Source organism: Gobius niger, assembly GCF_951799975.1.
Source record: "Gobius niger genome assembly, chromosome: 1".
Taxonomy (NCBI): domain Eukaryota; kingdom Metazoa; phylum Chordata; class Actinopteri; order Gobiiformes; family Gobiidae; genus Gobius; species Gobius niger.
Genome location: NC_136852.1, coordinates 20,574,748 through 20,601,176, shown reverse-complemented (window position 1 = coordinate 20,601,176; position 26,429 = coordinate 20,574,748). Strand labels below are relative to the sequence as shown.

Genomic DNA, 26,429 nt, shown 5'->3' with positions numbered 1-26,429 from the left:
GCATTTACATGTCTCTGGTTGTGTTTAAATGAATATCATGGTCAAACTTGAACTCCTCTGGCATTTCTGTGGTTTATTTTAACTTCTTGCTATAAAGCACAATGTCTTTCATTGTTTACACCGAGCAGCAAATGACGTGCACAATTTGCATATTTGGCTGCTCATTTGCAGAGTCAGCTAAACGTACTAACAAGCGTTCCAGCACAAAAGCAATAAGAAGTTGCCGCTTTTCAACTTGGATCACTGGAGCTGTGTAGACCTGTTATTTGGATATTTGCACAGGGGTTAGGGCTAACTGACTCGGATCATGTACTTAGCTGCTAAAACAGTAATGCCAGATAATTGCACACCTTCCTCGGCAAATCCCACTGGTTAATTTTTTAGCAAACACTGCCAATGAGGTGGTTTATGGGAAATACTAATTCTTTGTCTTCTAAAATGAAGGCATGTCCCAGGAGGAGGTAATTTTCAGGCTCGAACTGCCCTAAGCACAAAATGGCAACAGTAAACACAGGGGAGGCAATGGGGTGTTTCTGAGGCAGCCTGTGTTAACAAGTCGGGGTGTGTACACGCTCCAGGTTGTATAGCTCTTTGATCTGTAAATAATCATTTTATTTTATTATTTTTCTCTGTAAATTGCATTTTTTGCCATTGGAGAGCGCTGTCAACATGATTGCCCAATAAACATAAGTTAAATAAATGGCAAATTTTGCATGAATTTCTCCTAAAGTTAAAGTACCCTACATGTTGTCACTTGCTTTCTTGCTTTGAGGGAAGAAAAACAATACATAAAAAGTGTGGCTGATTTCACCTATTCCAGTAAATGTTGCTTAAGTGTAGAGTAACATGGGCTACTGCTATTTCCAGCTTTCAAATCAAACAAATAACAGTGTTGGCTGCACAGTGGGGCTTATGAGGTGAAAGTGAACTGCTTTGAGCCCCATTATTTGTGGCAATGGGCTATTGGGGTGTAATTCCGATGACTTTCCATGGAGTCGTGGTAACAGCAAGAGATCCAGAAAGAGAGAGGTCCATGTAGCAAAATCCACTCTTGCAGTAGAGAAGTGCTTTCTCTAATGATACTCAAGAGTTTGTGCTTGATTGAAATTGATTAAATGTTTCTTTCATGTTTTCATCTTGACCTCAGAAGCATACACCAGTTTTTTTTTGTTTAGTTGCTAGGTTTAGTTTCTGTGCTCATTTGGGGTTGTTTCATCATTTGAACATGGTACTTGGAACTCCAAATCTTTTCTGAGGTGTGAACCCTTCTCGCATCACGGTTTTAATACTCAAACAAGAGCATTTGGTAGTGAGCGTGCAATTGTGCGCTGGCAGTGGGGATTCTTCAGGTGTGCACTGGAGGGTGTCATGATGCCACGGAGCTCGCTGATGCCAAGGTTAAAGCCATCGCCCGAGTTTGAACAATCTTTCACACTATTCCTTCGAAAGAGGCTTCGCAAACAGAAAGCTTGCGCAAACAACCTTGGAGTTGTGTTCTGTCACAGTTCATCAGCCAAGCAAAGTCAGGCCAGCTGAGCGGTGGGGAAGATGGGGGGGGGGGCGTCACCTCGGCCTGCCTGGGCCTGCTCACCCTGCAGGGGAGTGGCAACGCATTAAGGAAGAAGCTAATGCATGGAGTAGCTACAGGAGCTCTGTCCTTCAGCAATGCAGCCAGTGTCAGCACAGGGCACATTGGCTCTCTCATAACTTCGCAATAGAGAAATATATGTATTTGCCTTAAGCTGAACGTACAAACTCTAAAAACTTTTGGTACATCTCTGGAAATATATAGCTTTTCAATGTTTTAGATACAGAGGAAAAGCTATTCTCCTTTTTGTTGCATATTGACAGTTTAGAGTGACCGTAGACTTTTAACTTTAACATCCACAAATCATGATACGATGCAGACTGCACACATTGGTTTTACTTTAACCGGTTTGAAGACTTGATTTAGTCATGAGACTAAACTGGGGATTTTCTTGGACTAAACTGGGAATTATCTTGGACTAAACTAGGGCTAACTCCGCTAAGGTGTTGTCGACACCACTTAATCCAAAACAAGAGCATGTTTGATGCAGGAGTAATCCGATGTACCAGCAGTGGGAGCTGTACCAGTATTTGGAAATCACTGCCCTCGTCTACTGCAGATCATTGGTTTCTATTCCTGACACTTTGCTTTGAAGGCCAAATAAGAATACACAATCCAACTACGACTGGCCATGAATAAACGGTCCAAAATCTGCTCTTGGGGGGACAAAACCTGAGCATCACCTTGTCATGTTCTTTAACTAGGCCAACAGTTTCACTTTAGCGCAGCGGAGCATACATGCAAGGAAATGCGCATATAAATATTTAACAGTCTTTTGCTCCTTTGTGCCCACAACAACCAGATAAAAATGGCCTAGCCATTTGTATTCATGAAATAAATTGCAATGCATTTACTATAGTGAAATTATGGCAGGCATAATAATTGCTAAATACGTTATTGGTCGGGGAATAGGCGTACAATACAAATTTAATTGCCGCACCGTACCAAGCCTTGCACCTCCCAGGAAACAAATTTGCCTTTGATCATTTCTGAATAGAAATATACGCAGTTAAAGCTTGCACTGTTTGTTGGCTCATTTACTTACATTAGGAACAATAAGATGATGAATTGATATGGGTGTCCTATTATCCAGTACTCCGCCGTGGCTTGAGCGATGCAGTTTGTTGAGATGTTATTTTCCCTTAAACTAGATATTATTTTCCCTCTTTATCTTCTGTTATTATGCAAGCACAATAACGTTTTACCATTGCCCATCTACAGTTAAAGGAATTGTACACATAGCATGTTAATCGAATTGAATAGCATTATCTAAGTGTTACCAACCCAAGGTATTTTCTGTTCATCTGTCTATGCACAAATCGAGTTTCCCCTTGGCGATCGCTAAGGTTATTCTGATTCTGATCAACAAGGAACAACAGGGTTTGATTCGTATTGTATTATTCTCCTCTTGCATTCGGCTTGTAGCGTCCCCTGCTCCCCATGTTCTCTATCCATCAATTATGTATGAAGGGATGTCTATGTCAGGATTCAGCACGAGAGCATACAAACACGTGTAGACGCTGGTTTCTTAAAACCCGCCGATATTTCTTTCTTTAAAGTCGCTTTGATTGTCAGAGACATTCAACAAGCAAACCTATTAAGGAATTCTATGTCATTAGGTGAAGTTGCCAAAGACGATGATCGCGGAAAGGAATTGAATGTGATATTTTTTGATTGTGTGTTTCTCTGAGGGAGAAACCTCTGGAGTAGTAGTTTGGCTGAAGTGGTATTTCGTTTCCCTATAGCATCTTTGCAACCTGTCATTATGTCGTATTTTTTCCCCCTTGCGCATCAATCACCGGTAAATTAGTAGCACTGGTAATTACTTGGCTTGTATGGTTGATGAACATGCATTAACACTGTCCGGAATTATAAATAGCACCAAACTAGATTGAACTGCAGATTATGCCCATGAGGGATGCACCTGTCACAGCTCACTGGACTTTACTTGTCTCTGGCCTGCGTCAGCCTCTATGTGTAGCTGTGTTTACCCCACCCCTGTAGTCCATCCATCCATCCATTTTCTTCCGCTTTATCCGGGGCCGGGTCGCGGGGGCAGCAGTCTCAGCAGAGATGCCCAAACTTCCCGATCCACACACACCTCCACCCCTGTAGTATCGGCTACAAATCCTCAGACTTTAGAAACCACCTTTTTTTTTTTTTTTTGTCCTGTCAGTTATCAAAGCGCTGTGTGTATTTTCCGCAGAAACATTTGTTTGTCGTGACAGTTTGTATGTGGTAATGATAGAGGGCACGGTGGCAATCTGTCAAGGGCAGAGATGCTGGGAGGTTTCTTTTTTTGTTTTCCCCCCCGTCAAATCCACTGTCATTTGGAGACTAAAACACTGCAAAACTACACATATTTGTTGCATCATGCTTGTCTGTTTTGGTCATACCGCCTTTGCTCTGCCCAATCCCGTCAGACCTTGGAAGCTAAGCAGGGAAGGGTCTGGTCGGTACTTGGATGGGAGACCGTTTGGTAACACCAGGAAGCCTAGCGAATGTAGTGAGTGAGTGAGTGGTTGGTGGTGGTCGGAGGGGCCGATGGCGCAGACTGGTTGCCTCGCTTCCGTCAGTCTACCCCAGGGCAGCTGTGGCTACAATAGTAGCTTACCACCACCGAGTATGGAGTGAACGAATAGTGCAATGTAAAGCGTCTTTGAGTGTCCAAAAAAGCGCTATATAAAACCAATGCATTATTATTATTATTACCCAATGGAGGTTGGCCGAATCATTTGTAAAGACTTGAACCTGGCAAAACCTTACAAAATGACCACAAATGTGCATTATTTGCCTTTGTGTGATTGTCTTCCTTTTTCTCCAGTGATACAGCAACATGACAAAAATTGACTGTGCATAACTTCAAATCATAACAACAGGGCAAAAGAGAAGTGACTTCCTGTTTCGAACCAGCACACCAAAATAAAAGCACCATCTTATTCATTAGTCCAACTTTCTCTCTGCCTAACTATTAACAGACAAAACGCTTAAACTGTGTGTGTTTAATTATATTCTTGTAATGTTGCAAGTACCTGCTGAACTAATCAATGAGACGAGCTGTGTGCGTTTATTTTGGCGTGCTGGATCGAAGCAGGAAGTCACTTCTTGGGTCGGCGTTGTTATGCTTTGAAGTTATGCACAATAATTTACTTTAAAGCAGATGCTGTTTTAAAACTCAGCTGTCGTGGCGCCCATAAACGTCTAACCACATTTATTCCTTATTTTTAGCACTTGGCCTGGTAAGCTATGGACTTCTAACACTCCAGAACTCACTTTCAATTGCCTGTCAGGAATAAGCCTTTATATATGGTTTGTCCTGCAGATCTGTAAATGCAGTGTTATAAGGGAAAGCTTCGGTGATCTTCAGAGGAGCGTGTGACCCGGTAGCGCCTCGTCCCTCCTCGTGCGGGCGGGCGGGCCTGACTTCACACCTACTTGAGCGCCCGGTGCCAGGGGTGTGAAGCCACTTCTCACACCACTCTGTTGCGCTTCATGTGCATCAAATCAACCAAAAGTAGAAACGTATTTAGGGCGCAGCTGCCTCTACAGATTAGTAATGACTTGTAACTGTTATTATAGGTGCAATATTTAATTTACCAGCTCATTTGACAGTGTAAACATGTGGCCTCGTTTGCCGTCATCAGTTAAATCAGTTGTTGCTTTATTCAATGAAGTCATGAGAGGAATAAAATGATGGTTTAGACGCACTCACCCTCAGCGAATGGGAATGACTTAAAACACTTATTCTTCATTATGTCATTTGAATATTTTCCTCGTAAGCAGTTTCCTTTCTGTGCTTGTATTTGTTTTTCTATAATTGACTTAAGAACTGAAGTCCTTTTTGGCAGTGTTAGGTTTTATTCTCTTGATAGACATTGTGATACAGAATTTTGCCCTCACTGTTAGAGGTCTAAGCTGTGCGAGTATTAATTTGTTATTATGGCACTGAGGCAGTGAACTAAATTGAAATGTCTATCAGTGGATTGTGACTTCTGACTGCATGATTGGTTTGTGGGGGGAACACTGGACTAAGTCTAGTGTTTTTGGTTTGAGGACCTTGTTGGCGTAATGAACTTCAAGCATTGCTTTAATTAAAAATAATTTGTTTTTTTTCAGCAGGCAGTCGGGCTAAAAATTCTGCTACTTAAAAAAACAAAATCAAGACCATTGTTGCAATAGGACTGCAACAATTAAAACATTAAGTTAATAACATCACTTTCACAACTTGGTGACAGACTACTTTAAAAATCGCCAAAACAAGGCTGAAGTGGAACAAAATTAGGAAAATGTGTTTTAGACATTTAAATCAGAAAAAAAACAAATTTCTCAGTCAGATGCAAGTGCACTGAAATTACAAAGCAATTACAAATCTATTTAGTGGTTTAACTTTCTTACGATGTCCCGCCCACAACCGGCAGTGTGGCAAATAGGTAGAAAAATAGAATGTATGTTTGCAAGCCAAAGCAGCTGAGTGGAGGGAGCACTGTAGATTTTACTGGTGCCATTGATCAGGGCCTGTGGAGGACACGCCCAGCAGGGGACTGCCTCATGGAGAGCAGACAGGTGTTCGCTCGATATCTGTCCCACTTCCCTGACCTTAAAGCTTTTAATCAGCTCTGCAAGGGAGCTTGTCAATCCTGTCAAACAATGCACTGTGCTGGCGAGAGACACAGTCAGAGGGAGGCCAACGTGAGGGTAAGAGCCGAAATAATGCTGCAGTCGCCCTAAAGGAGAAAAGTGTGGACATGCTGGAGATTGCTATTTGGTCAGGACTCCCACCGGACGGTCCTTTGTGAGTTGGGGACGGACCACAGCGGCGGCCCGGACCCTGTTAGCGCATTTTCAAAGGCTATTAATGTCAAGGCGGAGGTGTGCACGTGAATGATTACATCTGGGGAGAAAGGCTACAGAACGATGTGGGTTCAATACTGTCACAAGAGGTCTTTCCCAACAGGTTTTGTGATTTAGTTTGTACATATTTCACCTACGCAACAAAACCGAAGGCAATTTTGTTATTTCTATCATTGCACAGAGCACAGTATGTGTTGCCAGTTCCTGTTGCCTGTGTCTTGAATCAAGGGTGAGAGAGTCCTTGGATGGTGACCCACATATCCCAAGTTCATCTTACAATGTAGAATCACAACATTAACAAGCTCATTCGCAAGTCTCAAAGCTGACTTTTTGTGTTTATTTACATATTTTTTCTCACATTTATTCATATGTGTCAGCTTGCCAATGCTGCCATTTTTTCCAAGCACAAACATCTGCAAACCTTTCACATGATAGTGAGATAGATAACACATTTCTTACGATAACTCTTGAAATAATGAACTTCCCATCACTTGATCTCACACATTATCACTTTTACATACTTGGGTGAACTCTGGCGTACTTTATGGCGAATCCCATGCCTCCTCTTAAGCCCCATCATGTGAATCGTCTTCCTCAAAAGGCCCCGCATCTCTCCATTGGCCTCAGTCCGGGTTGACTGACAGAGATTTCAATACGAGCTAATTGAGTCGTGGGTTGTCTCCGCGAATGCCTGCTTCACTTTCTGTGCTTCTGATCAATAGTAATACACTATCAGGATTTGTCAGCCTTACTTTTTCTCTTTGTTTCATCTGAGGCGCACAAGCCAAAACTCATTTCATTCTTGCGGGGCTCATTTCTCCGGCGAATCCGGCCGCATTTCAACTGTTGAATTGGGCTGCGCTGTGAAGTTTAACTACAGCCTATCTCTTAACATAGAGGGTAATTATGGTGCGGCCTTGATTGCAGCTAATAGCCCGAGCTGTCGCTGGATAAGTCACAGTGCAGTCACACGCTCACTATTGGGCCACATCGAAAATCACATTCAGCCGCACAATTATCTCCGGTTGCTAGTGTCTCCAAATTTCTCACACCATTTTTATTTAAATTGCTCCTCATTAGTTGGTATTCCTAGAAGTATAGGAAAGGTCTCCTGTTCTTTACTCAAATGAGACAGTTGTCGAGAAGTACATATTCTTGAAAACATACTTGACTTAACCGTCTATGTATGTGTACTTACCCCAATGCTAGCTGCTCGCTTAAGGGCAAAACCTCTTGAGATAATTTCCTCCCTTTCCCACAATCCCACAGCCCACCCACTCGGATGATTTCACTTACTTCTTAAAAAGGTTTAGCAGTTTTCAATGCAGCTTTTATTTACTGCTACATTTTCTTGCAACTGCCCCTATAATGTGAGATTTCTGAGAGTTTTTGCCTGGTGTCAAAAGAAAAGCTGAGGGTCCGAGGAGACTGGAGTTGCTCAAAGCACAGCATCGACTTTCAGACCATTTCTTTCCCCTTACTGTGGCTTGTGGTTCCTGCTCATGTCTCCACGCCAGCTGAGTTTCTTCTGAAAGGAATTAAAGTGTTGTTTTTCCATGTGTTCCTTTAAAGTTTGCCACTGAAGACAAAGAGAAAGCAAAAAAAAGAGCATAGATGCCCTTGGAAATAATGAGAAAAGAAAGACGCTTTTGGTGTGTTTTAGATGGATCGGGATTATAGAAATCTTCCTTTTTGAGTCTGCAGTAAATGGAAACATGAGTTGTGATAGGAAGGGCATCTGATGTAAACGTAAATGTGATGTGACTTGTTGCACGGTGCCAATCGAAGTCTTCTGCTGCTATTATAGGTTACCCTCCAGTAAGTTCCCAGACGGATACTTCCTTATGCCAGAGTACCTTCCAGATACCTTATGCATGCATGTTTTACTTGGACAGTAATAAACCTTGAGAAAACCCTCAGAGGCCTCTGGGAAAGACAATCCTGCTCTCAGCTGGAGAGCACATGCAGCGCGGCCTGAACATGTCTGCGATGTGGTGAGCATTCCAATGGATGTATGTATGGGGAGGTTGAAGCCGCTGTGGAAAAGAGGCTGTGGTCGTGGTTTAGGAAATGGTGCAGCTCTGGCTTCAACTCTGCACAGAACCAGTGAGTTTCAAAGAGGGCTATGAGCAAAACACATTTGACTAAAAAGAGGAGTATATTATGAGTCATACATCATTTATTAATGCTGCACATTATAAATCAAGTAAATGTCAGGAACACTGTGGCTCTTGCATCGCTGTAACTATTATTTCCATGTTTTGCAAAAGTAACAGTAACTTATCCACATGATCTCTAACAGCTGTACCTCATAAGAATCCAATGTTTGTTTTATAAATATTACAGTCATTTAAATTACAAGATAAAATTCCAATTTCAAGGATGAAGACGATATTAGTGTTGCGAAAACAGCTTTATAGGCTCAGCCACAGCACAGATTCCCTTTGGTGGAGGCTAATCCATGCCAACTGTTATGGCTGCAGGGCAAAATTCATAATCATGTTTATTTGTATTTCATATCTTGTCGACATGCTCTGAGATGGTTCATTAGAGTGTGTGTTGATTTTAATAAATTGGGTTTGGTTTGTACATACATCTGTTATTGTGATGCCAGTTGTTTTAGAGCAGTGCATTTGTCCCCGTCCCTTGAGCCCCTGACTCAGACACATACTAAGTGTGCTTGTTAATTGATAGTAGACTGGGGTCCACTGCCCACTCCAGCTGGAGTGTGAATTCCCTCTCCTATATGTTAATGGCTTCGCTGTATAAATGGCTTGCGCCAGCATTGCTGAGGAGATGAGTGCACTTCCTGCTGTCCCAGGCACAATTAGCCATGCACTTTGATGACAGACACGCTGCTATTTTCTCACACCTCTTTAAAAATGTATGATTAGCACAAAATTAAGTTATTTCCAAAATTCTCTAGAGGGTTTTGAAGAAAGGACATTCATTAATCACACAGAGTTTCCATAGCTAGATCATGGCCAAGCAGTGATTCTCCCTCAAAAAGTCAGATAAACTCAGCCGTAAGGGTCGCCAGAGGCCACAGCCCTAGAACAACACTCTGTGCTTGGAGTATTTCTAAAGGTCATCTTTTACTCTGTCTTTGGAGGTCTGTATAGATTTACGCTGCTCCATTTCAGTTTTCAAGGCGAGCACAGAGGAAATGGTATCCAAACATCGAGCCTGAGGCGCTAACAGGCCACTTTTGATCACAAGTCCTTAATTTTTTAATATGCATCAAAGTGCATCAAAGTGTTGTGCATAAACATGAGGGTGTGCGTTGTCCTCTATGCTAGACTTATCTTTACTTGTGGACAATGAAGCAGATGGTGTGAGAGAAGGATTTGCTACGCATGAGTGTCCAAGGCCAGACTCTTCCTCAGCACATTTTGGCAGAAATTTATATGCATTTCATGGCGTGTTCAGCTTCAACTTTAAAATATAGTGGAAGGGATGTTCTTGTGCTGAGCAGCTTCACATAAGTTCCTGACAATCCATTCTCACAGTCACAGCTAATCCAGCATCACTTTGGCTCGGGCATTTTGCGTGACATGACGAAACCCTATGAAAATATAAGCAAAGAAATGTGCACTTTGCAATAAATATGTGCTATGGGTTTTAAACTAGACTTTTTCAATGTTAGATTTAAACCTCTATTTAAACCTTTTTAGCAAATACTATTCACTCATAAACGTGTTCAAGTCAATCACAATTACGTTAGACACTCCTTTTCCATTGCCTTCATTGTGGTAAAAGACCTTAAAGTTAAAAAGCACAATACCATAAAACTAGCATGGCCATGTCTTTGAAAATCGATCGACTGTTTCTGTATTCAAATCCACACTACACTGACACCAATAAATGAGATTCATTTTTTTGGCCCTTGTTCCTCTGCTCTAGTACTAGCGCTCCCCCATGAGGTGTGTGCAGCAGCTTTAATATCCTGAGTGCTCTAATCTTCTCACCACGTCTGACCCCACTGCATGTCACTCTCACTGGTCCTCCTGCCCTTTTAACTCCCCTTAAATCCTCTGCATCATTCTCTCTGTGACCTCCTCTCGCCCGTGTCCTTACTCTCAGCCCGTCTAAGCCCAGCCCCCGAGCCACCCCAAGGCCCTAATGCCTCACTCTGGAGCACCCCTGTGGCTTCTCTGTTTATTTATTGATCGTCTCACCACCTATTAAGATGTCTAACAGCTGCCCTTGCTTGAAAGCCCTGGCAAACTTTTGAATTATTGAAAATAGGACCTCTGCTCGCCACTGTGGGAACAAAGGCATTGTGTAGATAGAAGCTTTGTTGATTAAGTGCTTTGTTCAAATGATGATCATTGTGTAGTTTTAAAATATATATATAAAGATTGTAATATCTGGAGGTCGACCGAAATGGGTTTCTCGAAGGCCGATGCAGATATTTTGGATTTTTAATGGCCAATGCCGATGTGCACGGCCAATATTTTTGGCAGATTTTTCCAAATGTCTGGTCAATAATCCTGTACAAACATTAACACTTGGCAACTCCAGCAGTGGTCGATTTTATTTTACAACTTTGGGTGATTGAGTCATAGTTTCTGTCCCAGCTTTGATTAGTTTCCGTTAGCATCAGCATCTTGCTGTTAGCATGCTGTTGCTAGCCGCGGCATTTTTGCACGGCGTTTGAACATATAATTGCGGAGGTTAAAACTAACTCAATGTGTTCTGTGCTTGAAAATGTCCATATTTACTGAGGTTAAGCTAACCAATGTTCATCATTAAGTTTCTCAGTTCCGGGAAGCATCTATTTCTTATGCTTCCAGAGATATCGGCTTTTATCGGTGCTAGATCGGCCGATATATCCTGTAATATTCAAAAAGATGTAATGTACACATCAAATTATTGTATTATTAGGTCAGGGGATCAAACAGTAAGAGGCACCAATAAATTGCAAAATCACAGAGGTTTGTCCCTGTGAATACAAATCATAATATTTCGGTAGGTATTGTAATTTTCCGTTGTAGCCATATTCCCACCACAAGATTTAACTCTTGACATTGTACGCTCGCCGCTGACACACCAATGTTACCCGAGCATGTTCCTGTTTAAGTTTCAGTCAAACAGTGAGACCGGCAGTTCATTCACATCTGTCCCCGTCTGCGCTGCTGACAGGGGCCGTATCAGTATCACAGCGATGATGTCATGCCACCATTCGGGCAGGTAACGTCAGCCCTGTTTATTTAGTGCGCAGGACCGAAACCGTGGCGGGAGTGTTTGGTTAAGCTGCAGGGGGTGGGAGGGTGGGGGAGGGACCAGAGTCCGCTCATACTCTGTTTACACTCAGTACAACCGGCCGGCTCTCTCACTTTCAGAGGGCGAAAGCAGTTGACTCACCTTTGTTGAAACTTAGAGGCTAAAAGCAAATAAAAAGTTCTTTCGAGAACGTCTGCATGCCTAAGCCCTCGTCAATAATAACAAAGATTGCGTAATGCATTTTTAATCATGCTTAATTTTCATTCAAATATGCCCAACCTAAAGAGAGTGAATGTGTGTCAGATATTTTTATATGTCAAATATTTACCTGAAAGGCTTGTTGCTGGGCTCTTGAATACTGCACCGTGAATTACCTGCTTCTGTTTATAGTAAAGCTTGCGTATTCCATTCAAAAATAGTAACCCCGCCCCCGTAACATGTCACGATGAATAAACGTATACAGCAGTGAAACATCTGATTAGCCCCTTTGAACAGAATGGTGCAGAGCGGTTTTCTCCTGTGTTTCTTCGGCATGAATCATTACTGTGCCTGAACTCAGATGTGAAGCTCCATTGCTGAGGAACTGATGCATCCCCTTGACATTTGAAATGCCTCTAAGCAGCTCGGGGGCCCTACGTGTGTGTGGGCTGGCGCTCTGAACCTTCCCTTCCCTCTGCTATCGACGCATGCTGCCGCACTATTAGATGCGTATCGGTGCATGCGGTTGTCCAATTGTACGTGCTACCAACCTGAAAGTTGTAATTTCCAATACCCCCCCCCCCTCCACCTCCACCACCACCTTTTGGATAACATACGACTTCTGTGCCACTGTGCCTGGTCATTACATCCTCCTCGCCTCCTCAAACAAACAGCCTTTGGGAATAGTTAGAATTAAACGCGCCGAGCTACTTGCAGGGACTGAATCCAGATTGGCCAACACAATAAATATTCTCCATAATCATTAACATTTACAGCGCAGCAGATGTTACGCTTTGCTCAGTGAGGGGAAAGGGTTGTACAATGGAGTATTTCAAATTTGAATCAGATAGGGAGAACCGGTCGCCATCTGTTCCCATAAGGATTTTGAGCTTGCCTCGGCAGTTCACTGTTTGCTCAGGGAGACAAGAGGTAAATGCGAGTCTGCCAGGTACACTGTTGTTTACTGTTGAGAATAGGGGCTGAAGCACCATCAAACATGGTCCGAGTGCGCCGTGGAGCAGCCACTGATACGGGGAAATGCTCCACCATTTTAAGAGGGTGCGATGGGCACAGTGGCCAGAAAACCATCACGGTTACAGACTATGGCTGCTCGGCTAATTGAGGGCTCGGTGGTTAATTTGCCTCGATTGTTAACTCAGTGAGACATTTGACTAACAGGACAAATTGGACAATTAGCTCTGACTGTGCTGCTTATAGTTCAATTTTCACATTAAATGCCATTATGGACCATGGGGGAGGTGCAATGTTGTAGCATAATGGTGCATGTGATATTGCTGTGAGGATTGGTAATGGGTAATACATGTGCACCAAGATAAGCTGCTACACATTTAGCAATAATAATAATAACAAATGGCCTACTACACTTGCATTGCACTTTCCCAAGTGTCTCCAAGCCCTACACTGTAGTCATTATTCATTCACTCCATACTGCTGCCCTGGGGTAGACTGACGGAAGTGAGGCGACCAGTCTGTGTCATTGGCCCCTCTGACCACCACTCACTAGGGCAGGGCAATATCATGATATAAAAAAGAAATATCACAATAACGATATATTTGAAGATGTAACTGAGAATGGACACAATTCCGAACGCCTATTGGGAAGATTAATGCCAAGATATTTCATTCTTTTTTAGCGCCATGCTAATTTCCTCACAAATATGATCCAACCAAGGAGTATACATCCGTCATTTTATTTGACTTTTGCCCTGATGAAGCTGAGCGTAGCATAAATTATATCGTGTCCACCGCAATATCAAAAATTTACAACGATGTCAAACAATGATATCGCCATAACGATTTGCGATACGATATGGCCCACCCCTACCACTCACTCACTCATTACATTCACCCAGGCTTCCTGGTGTTCCCAAACAGTCTCCCATCCAAGTCCCTACCAGGCCCTTCCCTGCTTAGCTTCCGAGATCCGACAGAACCGGGCAAAGCAAAGACGATGTCAACACTGATCCCAACTCCCCATCCACTCCCTCTGTGCTGTCGTGTTAAATAAAGCCGACAGGTGAGAAACATTACATTAAGACATATAAAGCAAAATATCACTTAGTAACAACTGTACGTAAAATGTTAATAAAAAAATCAACCCTTCTACTCCACTTGACACATTTTTTAGACGATCAAAAAAGGCAGCACTAATAAACTGCAATGATCGAGCCTCATTTGTCAAAGCGTAGCACGTACAACCCGTTAATTAATTCTAATCAATAATGAAATGCATACATTTACAGAAACGCTTTCTTTCTTTTTTTTCTCTCCCCCTGAATAGTTTAGCTTATGCTAGGGAAATTCACTTTACAAATATCATTTCCCTATTTTCTTTCCTCCCGATTGAAACAGCTCGAGCGCAGACTGGCCCCGCTGCCATACATCTTGTCGTCCCACAGAGGAATAAGCAGCGGACGCATTATTATGGACAACAGTGTGTGTGCGAGACGGGGGAGATTTGTCATAAACACGTGTGGCTCTGTGGAGACTTGCGGAGACGGGGGGGTTGCAGAGAGCCCTGTCCCATCGCCGTGGGAACTGGGACTACATTAAATAGTCATTATCCCGCGAGGCTCAGGCCATGTTTTATCTATCAGCATCCCACTTAAGTAACAATAGTATGAGCAAAGCCTATCAGGGCAGCGACAGATAATACGTCTTCATGCGATAAGGTTTAGAGGCACTCTTGGCAAGAAGTTTATCCTAAAATACTGAAGATTTATCAGCACTGCCAGTTACGGCGGCGGTGCTCTCTTCGGGCTAAGTAGGATGTTTCACAGATTGACCTATTTGCTTGGACTAAAATGTGTTTTCAAAGTGAGAAAACATATCCAATAAATCTCTCGAAGTTGGCTACCAAACTAAAACTTGTATTTTGAAATAATTTAAGACGGACACTCTTTGGGATAGGATATTAACCCTGACTTGCACACTTAGCTCCTCTTCAAACTTGTTTTTAATATTTGATGGGATGTTTTGGGTTTCCGTGGCTGTTGTGGGTGTTAGAAATGCTCTGTAATGGACTTCCTCTCATCAGGTGGCAACTGGAACGAGATACCAGTTGTGACTTTTGTTTTGATAATGTCAAAATGGCCTCGCTGGCTGTAGTAGTGACACATTCTTGGGACACGGTCTTATTATAATGTTAAACTCCGGAGTTTGAGAGAAGCAATACTGTGAACTCTGTCTGACTCTGGCACAAATGGTTTCTCTTGGCTGTGGGCCTTCCTAATGTTGAACAAGCCAATCTTTGTCTTTTAAATGGTTTTGAGTTTTCGCCAGCGGAACAATGAATACAGAAACAATAGCTTTACACAGTTGTTGCATAAGGAGCTGCAAAGTGGAGTTTGATTAATGGAATTCCTTTGTATTCATGACTTCTGTCTAGTGTTGTTATTGGTTTACACACGTTAAGCAAAGTCTAATTTCTTCACCCTGTGCATATTGGCTCAATAATGTGAGTTGTTTCGTCTTTGACAAATATAAATCTTTATTGTATTACTTTTTTATGTATTGTTGATTTTTTTTTATGACTGCACCTGGGTGGTAAAATGAAATCAATTTCTGCGTTGCGAAATCATCTTGGCTAACAATTATAAGATCATACAGAGTGAAAGCTGTTGCTGTCTGTCATCCAAAGCGCCATATGCAAACTACTCCTGGGCACATGTCGTTTCTTGCTCGTCTGAAGACAGATCCCATTTCAGCCCCATGTATTGTGCTCGTCTTTGAGCTGGAGAACGGTCGTTGTCAGTGCGCACAGACGGCTCAGCATCTGTTTTAATCGCCGCCTTTATGTGCCACTATAATGTTTGTGCACTCACCTGGCGTGCTCAAATGGCGTGTTTTATTGCTTTTTGGACAGACACTTTGCCTTTGTTTATGGAGGTGTTATTACTTCGTTCCTTGTAACTGGCAGCTCTCAGGGCACTGTCAGGTGTATTGGACCGTGACAGTCCCATGTCCTCCCCTTGTCAGGGGAAGGGCAAAAGCTACACAAAAGGAAGAGTTGCAGCTTTTTTAACATTTTCGGTTCGACTTGGGTTTTGTGGGTGTGTAGATGTAGAAACTGTATTTATAAAAAGAAAATAAAGGAATTGAACTAATCTTATTGTGTGTTTCAGAAATATAAACAATTTATATTTTTGTCCCAGTTGAAGCATGTCGCATGTGTTTTCAATAGAATGCAGGGCTACCCGAAATGCCTCCCTCTTCCCCTCACTACTACCTCTTTGTCTTTTCCCTGACTCACACATTGCGAGTCCCTTCTTTCCTAATGTAGCTCGCATGTTTGTGGTCGCACCGCTCCATGGCTGTGCAGCTCTGTGGTGTAGTCTGTAATTACGGCTCTGCGTTGAGCTGAGCCAAGGCCTGTTCATGTAGTGCTCAAGTGAAAGGGTCCCAGTGGAAGCCCCCAGCCCCTCGCTGGCGGGGACTTAGGCTTTGTGGCTATGTAATTATGCCTATTGCTCTGGTTTCCATTTTACCCAGCTCGTGTTTACGGAGTTTGGTATGAGTAAGAGTATGGCGGGGAAGGGGCTGGACATTTTCTCACAGACACGCTGCACCACTAGACCTTCAACTTATGTACGGTTTGGAGAGAAATGCCCTTGTTTTTTTGTTTCTTATAGACAATTAAGTATTAGTTGCGATGATGTTGTGTGCTTTACTAAAATATTCATACTTTTTAAATGCCATTAGCCTTTGAAGCAGTACAAAGTAACTCATGCCCCTAGAGGCCATAAGCGCCACTGCAGGTGTTGCAGCATGTTACGTTTTTTTACTTTTTACTAATTGTCCGTGAGATTAAATACTACGCTGACAGAAAAGACAAAGTGAGAGAGGGATATTGTACATTCAATTACACACTGGAGATCATTTCTTTCACTTAAACTTGGCTGTAAATACTGTTTAAGTGGCGCTAGCCCGCAGTTAGCCTGGCACGTTAGCTTGTTAGCATCTTCTTCGTGATTCTATTAGTGTGTATTGGGGCCTCCGACCCATAGGCAGCGACGTTGCAATTGTGGTTTTCTGGCCAGTGACACCAGGGGGGGATAAAAGACCCCCCAGAGGGACTACGGAAAGGATTTATTAAGGTAAACACGTTGCTTAGTACTGCTTTAAATTAACTACATTCAAACTGTCTATTATTACAGTGTGCTAAGCTTAATTGGCAACATGCCTTGGAATACAGTAGCTTTGTTGGAAAAGACTATAAGGAGTAACACACAAGAAACATTTCTGTGAGAACTTTGGCCGACCTTAGGGAGCCTCCTTGTGCACCCCCCCCCCACACACACACACACACACACACACACACACACACACACACACACAAGTACACACACAATACTAGCATCATCCAACTCCAGATTAAACTTTAACTGGTGTTGTCACCCTGTAAATTGCGCTGCTCTTTCAAAAATACCACGCCGTATCTGCCACAAGTGGTAATCTAAGCTGTGATCAGATGGAGTAAAGCTTTCGGCCCGAGGGGCACAAGGACACAGGTGTTTCTCCAGGTACAGATGACAAGGTTCCCCGTCGCTCCTGTCAAACCGCATTAGTAAATCAATCTGTCATTCCCCAAATCCCTCAAGTTTTAAATCTCCACAGAGGGGGTCCCGCCGATACCCTCCGAAGGGAAATGGAAAGACCGCGTGCGTCCTGTAACTTCAAAGACGAGGCACATTGTTTTATTTATTTATGTATTTCGCTTTTTTTTTTTGGCTGCCCTACTTTTCAATTTGCTGTGGTGTGCGTTGACAATATCGAAGATGTGGCTCTAAAAGGATGAGGGGAGATCTTTTTTTGTTATATAGGCACTAGGGCTGGGTGACGATTTATTTTCCTCATATTGATTATATTGCACCCATTTTTTTTTTTACATAGCAGCCATCAAATAATAATAAATAATATTTCACACATTTTTACAATTTGTATTAATTTCACTAATAACTTTTCATGAACAGTGACAAGACAGATAAAAACTCAAACAAATGAAAACGAATGCTTTCTAATTGAACACATAGAAACCAGGTTCTGTTAGCGTTACTTCATCAAATCTTTTACACTTTCCAGTTGTCTAAGCTCAAGGCTAATCTAACACGCTCTTATGTGGAGTTTTTGTTCTGCACTTCATCTTTCACTGGTCACTTGTAATCTCTGATCGATGCACGTCCATTCTGCTCGCCTACCTTTCTCCCATTATTTCTGAATCTTTTAGAGTATCTGCCTCGTTTTTAAAAAGATTGACGGGCTTCACACACGCCCCAACCCTCCTGTTTTTTTTTTTCTTCCCCCCCCCCACTCCTTTTACAAAGCTGGAGATAGACGCGATCGGATATTGTATTCAGTGGGTGGACTCATAAACGCAGTTCAGCGGCGTACGTTTACAGCCCCCCGCGGAAACTTTATCTCCCAAACATGGCTATTATCTATCATCTTGATGCACTCACTCCATTTTGAAGAGGTGCTTTGTGTTTTTGTGCTAGGCTGGTTCCCCACTTGAGGTCGGGGCGTATTTTCTTTTGTGTTTATGACTCGGGTTTATGAGTCCAGCGTGATTAGTGGAGAAAGTTGCTGGTTAGTCCTTCCTGTAGATCCTGCCTCATCCATAGAGATAATTATAGCTTTTGGTTCTGCTGTTTGATACACGGCTATGGCGAGTTGTTGCTAGAGTTGCTGCCGGACCAGGAAATGGGGCATCATGAAACTTCACCTGGACAGAACATAAATCACAGCCTAAGATAACAAAGAGAGGTGAAGACAACAGGATGCAGGTGCCCTGAAGCGATGCTCTGACGCACTGTTGATGTGCTTGGAGACCAGGGTTGTAAATGACGGTCTTAAATATAGTGTAACTGTGGACTGTGACTCACGCTGGCATAGATTCAGTTCTTTTCTCATGGAGAATGGATCAATGAAAGCTCTTATAAATAATGTAACCTCTTAACCCCGACCTGAACCGAGCATGTTTTCTCCTGTTCAGCTTTGCCCAGATCTAAGAGCTTCTTGGGAAAAAAAGTGTCGAAATAGCAATGAGGATGAAAACGTGACAAAAAAGTGACAAAAGAGCCACAAAAAACGTGTTGAAAACATGAGTAAAGAGTGATGAAAAAGCAACATCAAAGCCACAAAAGACCCCCCCCAAAAAATGATGAAAACGGAACAGAAAAAGAGACAAAAATGCGGCGACAAAAGAGATGAAAACATGACTATATAGTGAGTGAAAATGCAACAAAAAAGCCACAAAAATGCAATGAAAAATGACAAAAAAGACACAACACACAACAAAAAGAAAACACACAAAAACCCAATAAAAACGAGACAAAAAATGCAGGGACAATGCCACAACAAGTCACAATCAGTTTTGCAGGCCTTTCAAATGAAGCATTATTGAGCAAGCTCTCCAGTCGAGAAGCTTTTATATTTGACTAAAGCCGAACTGGAGAAAATGCGCTCGGTTAAAGTGGGGGGTACGAAAATGATAGGCCTTAACTTGATTTTTAGTCAGGTTCGCATATTGAGTACAATGAGTGTTGTCATTTATTTGAGGTTTGACCGAGCAGGCTTTTCTCGGGCCGAAATTCTCTTAATTTATACGATAAAGGTCAGAAAGAGTAAAACACCCTGAGATATGCAGTGCTACATGTTTTTCATTTTGAGATTGCTACCTACAGTCCTGTACCTTCTGGTATAATAAAGTACATGTCTGCTTTAACTGCTATTGGGCCATAAATGAAGATGGCATTGGATTCCATTCTACCTTAGGAATGGGAGCCTTTGAAGAATTACTTCCACTCTCGGGAACCAAATCTAAATTTAACTCTGACTTCATAATTTCCACTGTAATGTACGTGCCTAGAGGCTGGCTATTAGAGAGGGATGGAGAATTGTCTTAAGTGACATTTTACGCAGAAAGGGGACAGTTAAATTTTTAATGCTGAGGAAAAAAACCTGTAAAACAGCAGGTAAAGGACACTCTCCTGTGTTACCCTTTCAAACCTAAGAAAAATGTGTACATTTGTCCTGGAAAGGCACCTGGCATAAAAGAAAATTGCATAATCACTTAAAACTGAAACAGAAGCATTCGCACTGATATGACATTCTTCTAATGGATAGCAAATCATTGTCTGCGAATTTTTATTGAGGAAGAAAATAGGGTAGCGCTTTATAGTAAGGTGTGCTCATGAAGTACAAGCATTGATAATATGCTTGTAAAGTGTTAACACACTGCTTATTATACTTTTGTCTGTTAACATAATACTAAGCCATAAATAATACACTTGTTCATAGCCAACCCTTAACCCAACCCTAAAATAGTTACTAATGCTTGTTAATACTTAATAAGCACACCTTAATCTAAAGTGATGCCGGAAATAGATATTCATTTTTGTCAATATTGCCCACTACAATAAAAGTGCACATGATTTGTATTGTTTGCCTTGACCCATAAGAGAATGCCTAATAGAAGTGGTCTCTGACAAGAATAAATGTATCTTTTAGAAAGGGCAGTGGCCTAAGTAGCATAATGATTGGCTTTTAGACCTCTGTGAATATATGCGGTGGCACATTGAACAAGAAACAGGAAGTGTGCCTTTGTGAAACCCAACATCTAACCCAAGGTTTTGGCAAGTATAGTTTATTAACTAATGGACCCCACGAACAGCAGGGAAGGTCGGCCCTCACTAATTAACCTTTTACTCTCCTCACACGTTCCGATTGTAGAGAGGCTTAATTGCTGTACTACTTATGTGTGTGATCCTACTGTTTTGAATGCTTACACAGGGCTCCACATTGTTTCCCTTAATAGGAGCTCCAGGCAGTCATTGAGGTATTTGAGAGTCAAAAGTAATTAAAATTACAATGGTGGCGGCCGTGCGGTTGCCTGGTAGGTGGAGGCGGCTCTGTAGACGATGGTCTTGCACATTTGTTCATTAGTGATGCATTGGATGTGTTGCTCGGCCCTCCCATCATATTAGAGATTGAGCCAGGTGGACAAAGGACGTGCCCTCCGTGTTAATAACAACTCCCCTGCATGTCACACTGCAAATAAGATACATACGGCACTCTGTTTACCAGGAACTGTGGAGCAAGGATACAGGCATGATTCTGGAGGAGTTTGCAGTATTTTGCAGTTTCAGCAACAATCATTTTATTTGATAAGTTTTCCAAGGCTGTCCTGCATATTTTAGAGCCCCCTGGTTTTTACCGGTGATCAGCTTTCTAACTACGTACTGTACCATAGAAAAGTTCGAGCAATCCATCTTTTCCATTGTACTCTGGGGACAAATTGACTTTCAAAGAACTTCTGAAAACTTAGCGCTTTAATTCATTGTAACATTTTCCTCATTTTATGTTCCTTTTGCATTTTCTAGCTGGCGACGGACAGATGGTGCAGATGGACTCCACTAAGTCGGGCTTCGTGGGCTCCCAGGTGGAACTGCGCTGCATTTTCATTAACAGTAACCCACCGGTCAAGATCTCCCAAGTCACCTGGCAGAAGGTCCTCAACAGCACCAAGCACAACGTGGCCATCGCAAACCCGGCCCTGGGAGTGTCGGTCCTGGCGCCGTACAAGGAGCGGGTGAGCTTCAAACAGGCCGCCGTGCGCCACCGGACCCCCTCCCTCGAAGACACCACCATCGTCTTCTCCAACCTGCAGCTGTCCGACGAGGCCGCGTACATCTGCGAGTACACTACGTTTCCTGCAGGCAACCGGGAGAACATGGTCAACCTCACCGTCTTTGGTAAGGAATCAGTCGGCTGTCCTTGAACCATATACAAGTCCTGTACCTTTTTCTGTTTTCAAATTGTTAACCACAATCTAAACTCATTCCTTTACTTTCTAAAAATCATTCTTTTTGGGAATTAATAGATAAAAACATTTGATCACTTTGGCACGACAACTAGCCTGACAGCAGATGTTGTTCATTGGGCCGCACAATGAATATCATTGTCCATCTGACATTTTTTCACAAGGTAACTGAAAAGTGCAAAAGGTCTGTTTTTCCGTAATTTATGTTTATTATAGCCTTGTTTTTGTTGATTTGATTTAGTTTATGGACACATTTTGAAAAAAAAAGTTCATCATGTACCACCTCGGAAAGCATATGACCTTCAGAGTACCACTAGTCTAAAACACATCTAACTGTATGTAAACTGACAAAATTTAGAAAGAATAAACCAGGGGGTGCCCAGGGTGCCAGATAAGGGCTGTCACGATAATTACTACTGTATATCGACACATCGTTCAATAAATAACAGATAAACGATACATTTTTGGGCTCGATGTATATCGTCTGTACATTTATTAGCACTCCCTCCTATTTTTCTCTGTAAAACTTTTATTTCTACCTGAAGCAAATTAAGTTACATTATATTTCATGTTTATTGCAGCTTGTGTGGTATTTTAGGATATAATTATGCACTTTTAGAACAAAGGTTTACTGTCATTTGTATGCCTGAGAGTTGGCGGTATCCAGTATCGTTCGTTATCAGTCAATAATATCGTTTAACGCAATACTTACCTGCCTCAATATATCGAACTTCAAATTTGTTATCGTGACAGGCCAACCTAAGATACATTTTTAGTGGCCCTCAGACCTTTATGAATTGGCGTACGCTGTCAGAAATTGTAACTTTGTACTTTTTTATTGCAAGCTATACGATTCTACACAATTTATATTCCAAGCCTAAATGAAGTTGTAGTTACACGGTAAACGCCTCTGCTAAGTGCACGCCTTTGAAAGTTTCACTGCACTGAACATCGTCTGCGTTTGACTTCAATAAGCAGACCATGATGAAAAACATTGAGACACCCCCGGCCCCCCGGTATAAACCCTGCCCAAACCGGAAAAACAAAACAAAACAAAACAAAAAGCATGAATGACATTATCACTACTTCACACTGGAAAACCTCTTTTTTGACAAGTTCATGTTCTGGCCATTGAGGTGATGTGTCATTTATCACCTATCTTACATTAGTGCTATGTCTTTTCATAAAGTCGCACCGCTGCCAAAGTCAATACAAATGGCAGGTGGGACGGAAATCAATGAGGCCACTTCAGAGAGCACAATTTGTCATGAATAATCTTATCCCGCACGGAGAAGCTGAAGTGCCTGAGATGTAGTTTATCATGAGCGCTGGTTTCTTTTGGAAATGTTGCACCCTATCATTTATTAGAGAGCTAATTAGGAATCAAGTGCTAGTGCTTTTTTCCATTAAGCCGCAGCAAAAGACATAGCCCCGAGTTTGAGTCTCTCATCTTAATGTTATTGTGTGTCACAGAGAATGCCTTGTCATTCTAAGTTTCAGCCAGCGCAGATCACCAGCGTGGCAGAAATCAAAAGCCCTCTTCATAGGCCTGTCTCTTTCACTCGTGTACTTTCTTAAGCTCAAGTCCATTCGTTTGAAGTATTAAAAAGTAGATTGCTAATTGGCAACTCACAAAAGCATTCAAATTGGATGAGTGTGCTTTTGGGTAGGCAAAGAGTGTGCTCCATTTTCGAGAGCTCTGACAACTGCCTTTGCTTTGAGGATGAAGGCAGAGAGGCAAAACCTGATGTGAGTAGCTTTTCATCTCCGGCCCCTTTTGTTTAATTTGATGTTTTTGATCAAATCCAAATGGAGATAGCAGGTGGCGGAAAACAGAAATGTCAAGAAGCAAGAACGGTTAATTTTTGAGATGTTAATTTTTTCGTTTTCTTGTGCTCAGCTCGACCGATGACCCGCATGACTCTCACGTCGCCCACGATTGTAGCCAGGGCACAGAAGCGCAAGACGACAGTAGCGACCTGCGTATCGGCCAATGGCAAGCCTCCAAGCATCATCAGGTGGGACACCAGGTTGAAGGGCGAGGCCACCTTCCAGGAGACCCGAAACCAGAACGGGACGGTGACGGTGAGGAGCAACTACATGGTGATCCCAAGCCGAGAGACGCACAAGCAGAGGCTGACCTGCATCGTGACGTACCGCAGTGAGCAGATCAAAGACAGCGTGGTGCTCAATGTGCAATGTGAGTCCAATGCCATTCCTATTGTCTTATTAAGCTGTAGCAAATGTCAAAATGAGACCACAAAACAACCACAGACTTTATTTTACAGTCAAAACTGGCTATGATTGGTTTTCAAAATACTCCATCTTTCAAACTCGACCTTTCCATCACTTGTCTTTCAATGTTCTCTTTTTCACTGCATAAGGTAGTTAGTCATATTTTTAATGATGATCCCAAAAGCTTTAACAGTCACTACAGAAATTGTCAGTTTCAGATACAAAAGTGACATGTTTTACAGTATTGTAGGTGCCACTGATTTTGCTGATCTTACGAGAGTCTGTCCTATTTTCAGATGAGCCTGAGGTGAAGATCCAGGGCTTCGATGGGAACTGGTACCTGAACCGTCAGAATGTGCAGCTGACCTGCCAAGCCGATGCTAACCCCCCTGTCACCATCTACCAGTGGAAGCTGTAAGTGCCATTAAACCTCACAAAAGCCTGAGGCTTTCACTGCAGCGTGTGGATTCACTCACATTAGACTCCTAGGATGATAGCACATTGAGAGATTTTTATATTATGGTCAGTGTAGACTTAAGTTGTTTTTGTCTTTATATTATGCCACACAGTGTGTATTCTGTAGCCAAGACTTGTTTTCCACCCATTTCACAAATGTTTCTCCGTGTGTTTTTGTTTAAAACGTATAATGAAGATAAGGCAAGGTCCAGGGGCTTGGCACAATAGTCCCCGAGCTGCGACAACACACACTGCTATCTCGCCAGATACTGTGAGATAAATGCAAACAGAAATCCTTTGCTTTGGGCTTTCTCTTTGAAGTCTGAGTTCAGGTATGCAGGTACGGCGACTATAAAAGCATCATTGTTAGTGTGGTTGTGTTTTCCGGAGGGCAGTGAAGGCAGCGGTTTGGTGCCTGACACATCAGAGAAGTGTAGAGCTGCATTTATATAAGGATTTGGGCGGCATACCACAGCCTTGACATCACCGGTGTTATTCAGAAGGATACACAAATATGTTTTCAGTGACCGTGCAATCACCAAATAACCGCAACTGTGTTTGGTTGGAGTAACAGGCAAACAAACGGGCCACGCTGGAATGAGGTAATGCAAGACTTCCTGGTAGACGAAGAGAATCCAATGTGGCTTTTCGGGAATATTGAGAAATGCCTTGAACTAAGAGTGAGAGATTTTAATGAGTAGGGATGGATGTTGATCCAAGATTTTATAAACATCTATTGACTCTTCTTTAACAATTCTCCTATCAATTGCTGATTAATAATATGTGCATGCATGTGGTTTAGTACTCGAACATGGCTAATACATTTGGCATCATGGTCGGACGTATTAGTGCGTAAAAGGATTATTGTAAAATGATTGTTCAGAACATAAAGCTTAAATGTGGGGCTACACTAACTTTTTGTTAGCCTCCTCTCTTACATGTCTCACTGTGATGAATGACAAATATTATTGTCAGCCTTGCTGTACTTCTGCAAAGGTCAGTTTGTTTTTGTAGATTCTCTTTATCTTCAAGGGATTAAGGATTTTACTTTCTAGGAATCGCACCCAATTTAAAGATATTCCAGAGTGCAAGCAATGTCAGGGCACTGCTGTAAGCTGGAAGCAATATGTAGTTTATTACATAACATTTTGTGGGATAAAAATGTGTTATATCACTTCAGAAAGTCTCCCAAGTTAGATGAATGTCACCCCCGCACTCCAAAGCCCTTGTACAGTACAACTAGTTGATGTTGATAAGAGGTCGAAAAAGCGATATCTCCAGGACCAAAAGTGATAGAGACTTGCCGTTTTTTTTTTTTCATCCATTGGAAAGAGCGATGCTTTAAAACCAGTCCACCCACAACTCCCTAAGCCTCAGGGGAACGGATAAACATTGCAATGAAAATTGGTTAGCTACAAGTTTGTTAAATACCTCAGTGAATATGCACATCCCCTCTTTGAGCACCCGAATGATTCTAGGAGCTCTGTTGTTGAGGGCTGACAAAGAGTGGTTCAGAAGCCCCTTATGAGAGACCAACAGGCCTGAGAATCGTGAGGCCGTCCTTCTGTGGACCCACCACCTGCAGGAGAAGTCATAAGGGCTGGTGCAATGTGATTTCACGACCCAGCAACGGAAAAGTGGAAGAAAATGGATGGATGGTGTCATTTTGAAGTGCAGAACCTGGAGAATTCAATAGCGAGCGTTAGTTTGAACCTCCGCAATTGCATTTTGGATCGCCGCGCAAAATGCCACAGCTAGCAACAGTATGCTAATGCTAACGACCAGACCAGACAATTGGAAAACTCTGCCAAATATATCGACCGAGCATATCGGCATCAGCCAATAAAAATCCCCAAAAATCGGCATCGGCCTTAGATAATCCCATATTGGTCGACCTCTCATTTTGATATGGTCACTTATGAAAAGGAGATAGCGGGAAGTCATATTTGTTTTAGAACAAATGGGTCATTCACAGCATGTATTTACTGAAAACATTATTAGCTAAAGCGTTTTCATATAAGCCGTAAAATAGCC

At 42.3% G+C, this 26,429-nt stretch overlaps 1 protein-coding gene across 6 annotated transcripts in view; it reads left to right on the top strand.

Annotated features, from left to right (window-relative positions):
* The window catches only part of nectin1b (nectin cell adhesion molecule 1b), a 163,620-nt gene that overhangs the window by 36,039 nt on the left and 101,152 nt on the right, over nucleotides 1–26,429 (top strand). For all 6 annotated transcript variants that reach the window (XM_079553712.1, XM_079553713.1, XM_079553715.1 and 3 more), the window contains exons 2-4: nucleotides 21,265–21,636; nucleotides 23,605–23,904; nucleotides 24,236–24,353. In XM_079553712.1, the coding sequence (XP_079409838.1) occupies nucleotides 21,265–21,636; nucleotides 23,605–23,904; nucleotides 24,236–24,353 (790 nt within the window). The remainder of the gene's footprint in view (nucleotides 1–21,264; nucleotides 21,637–23,604; nucleotides 23,905–24,235; nucleotides 24,354–26,429) is intronic.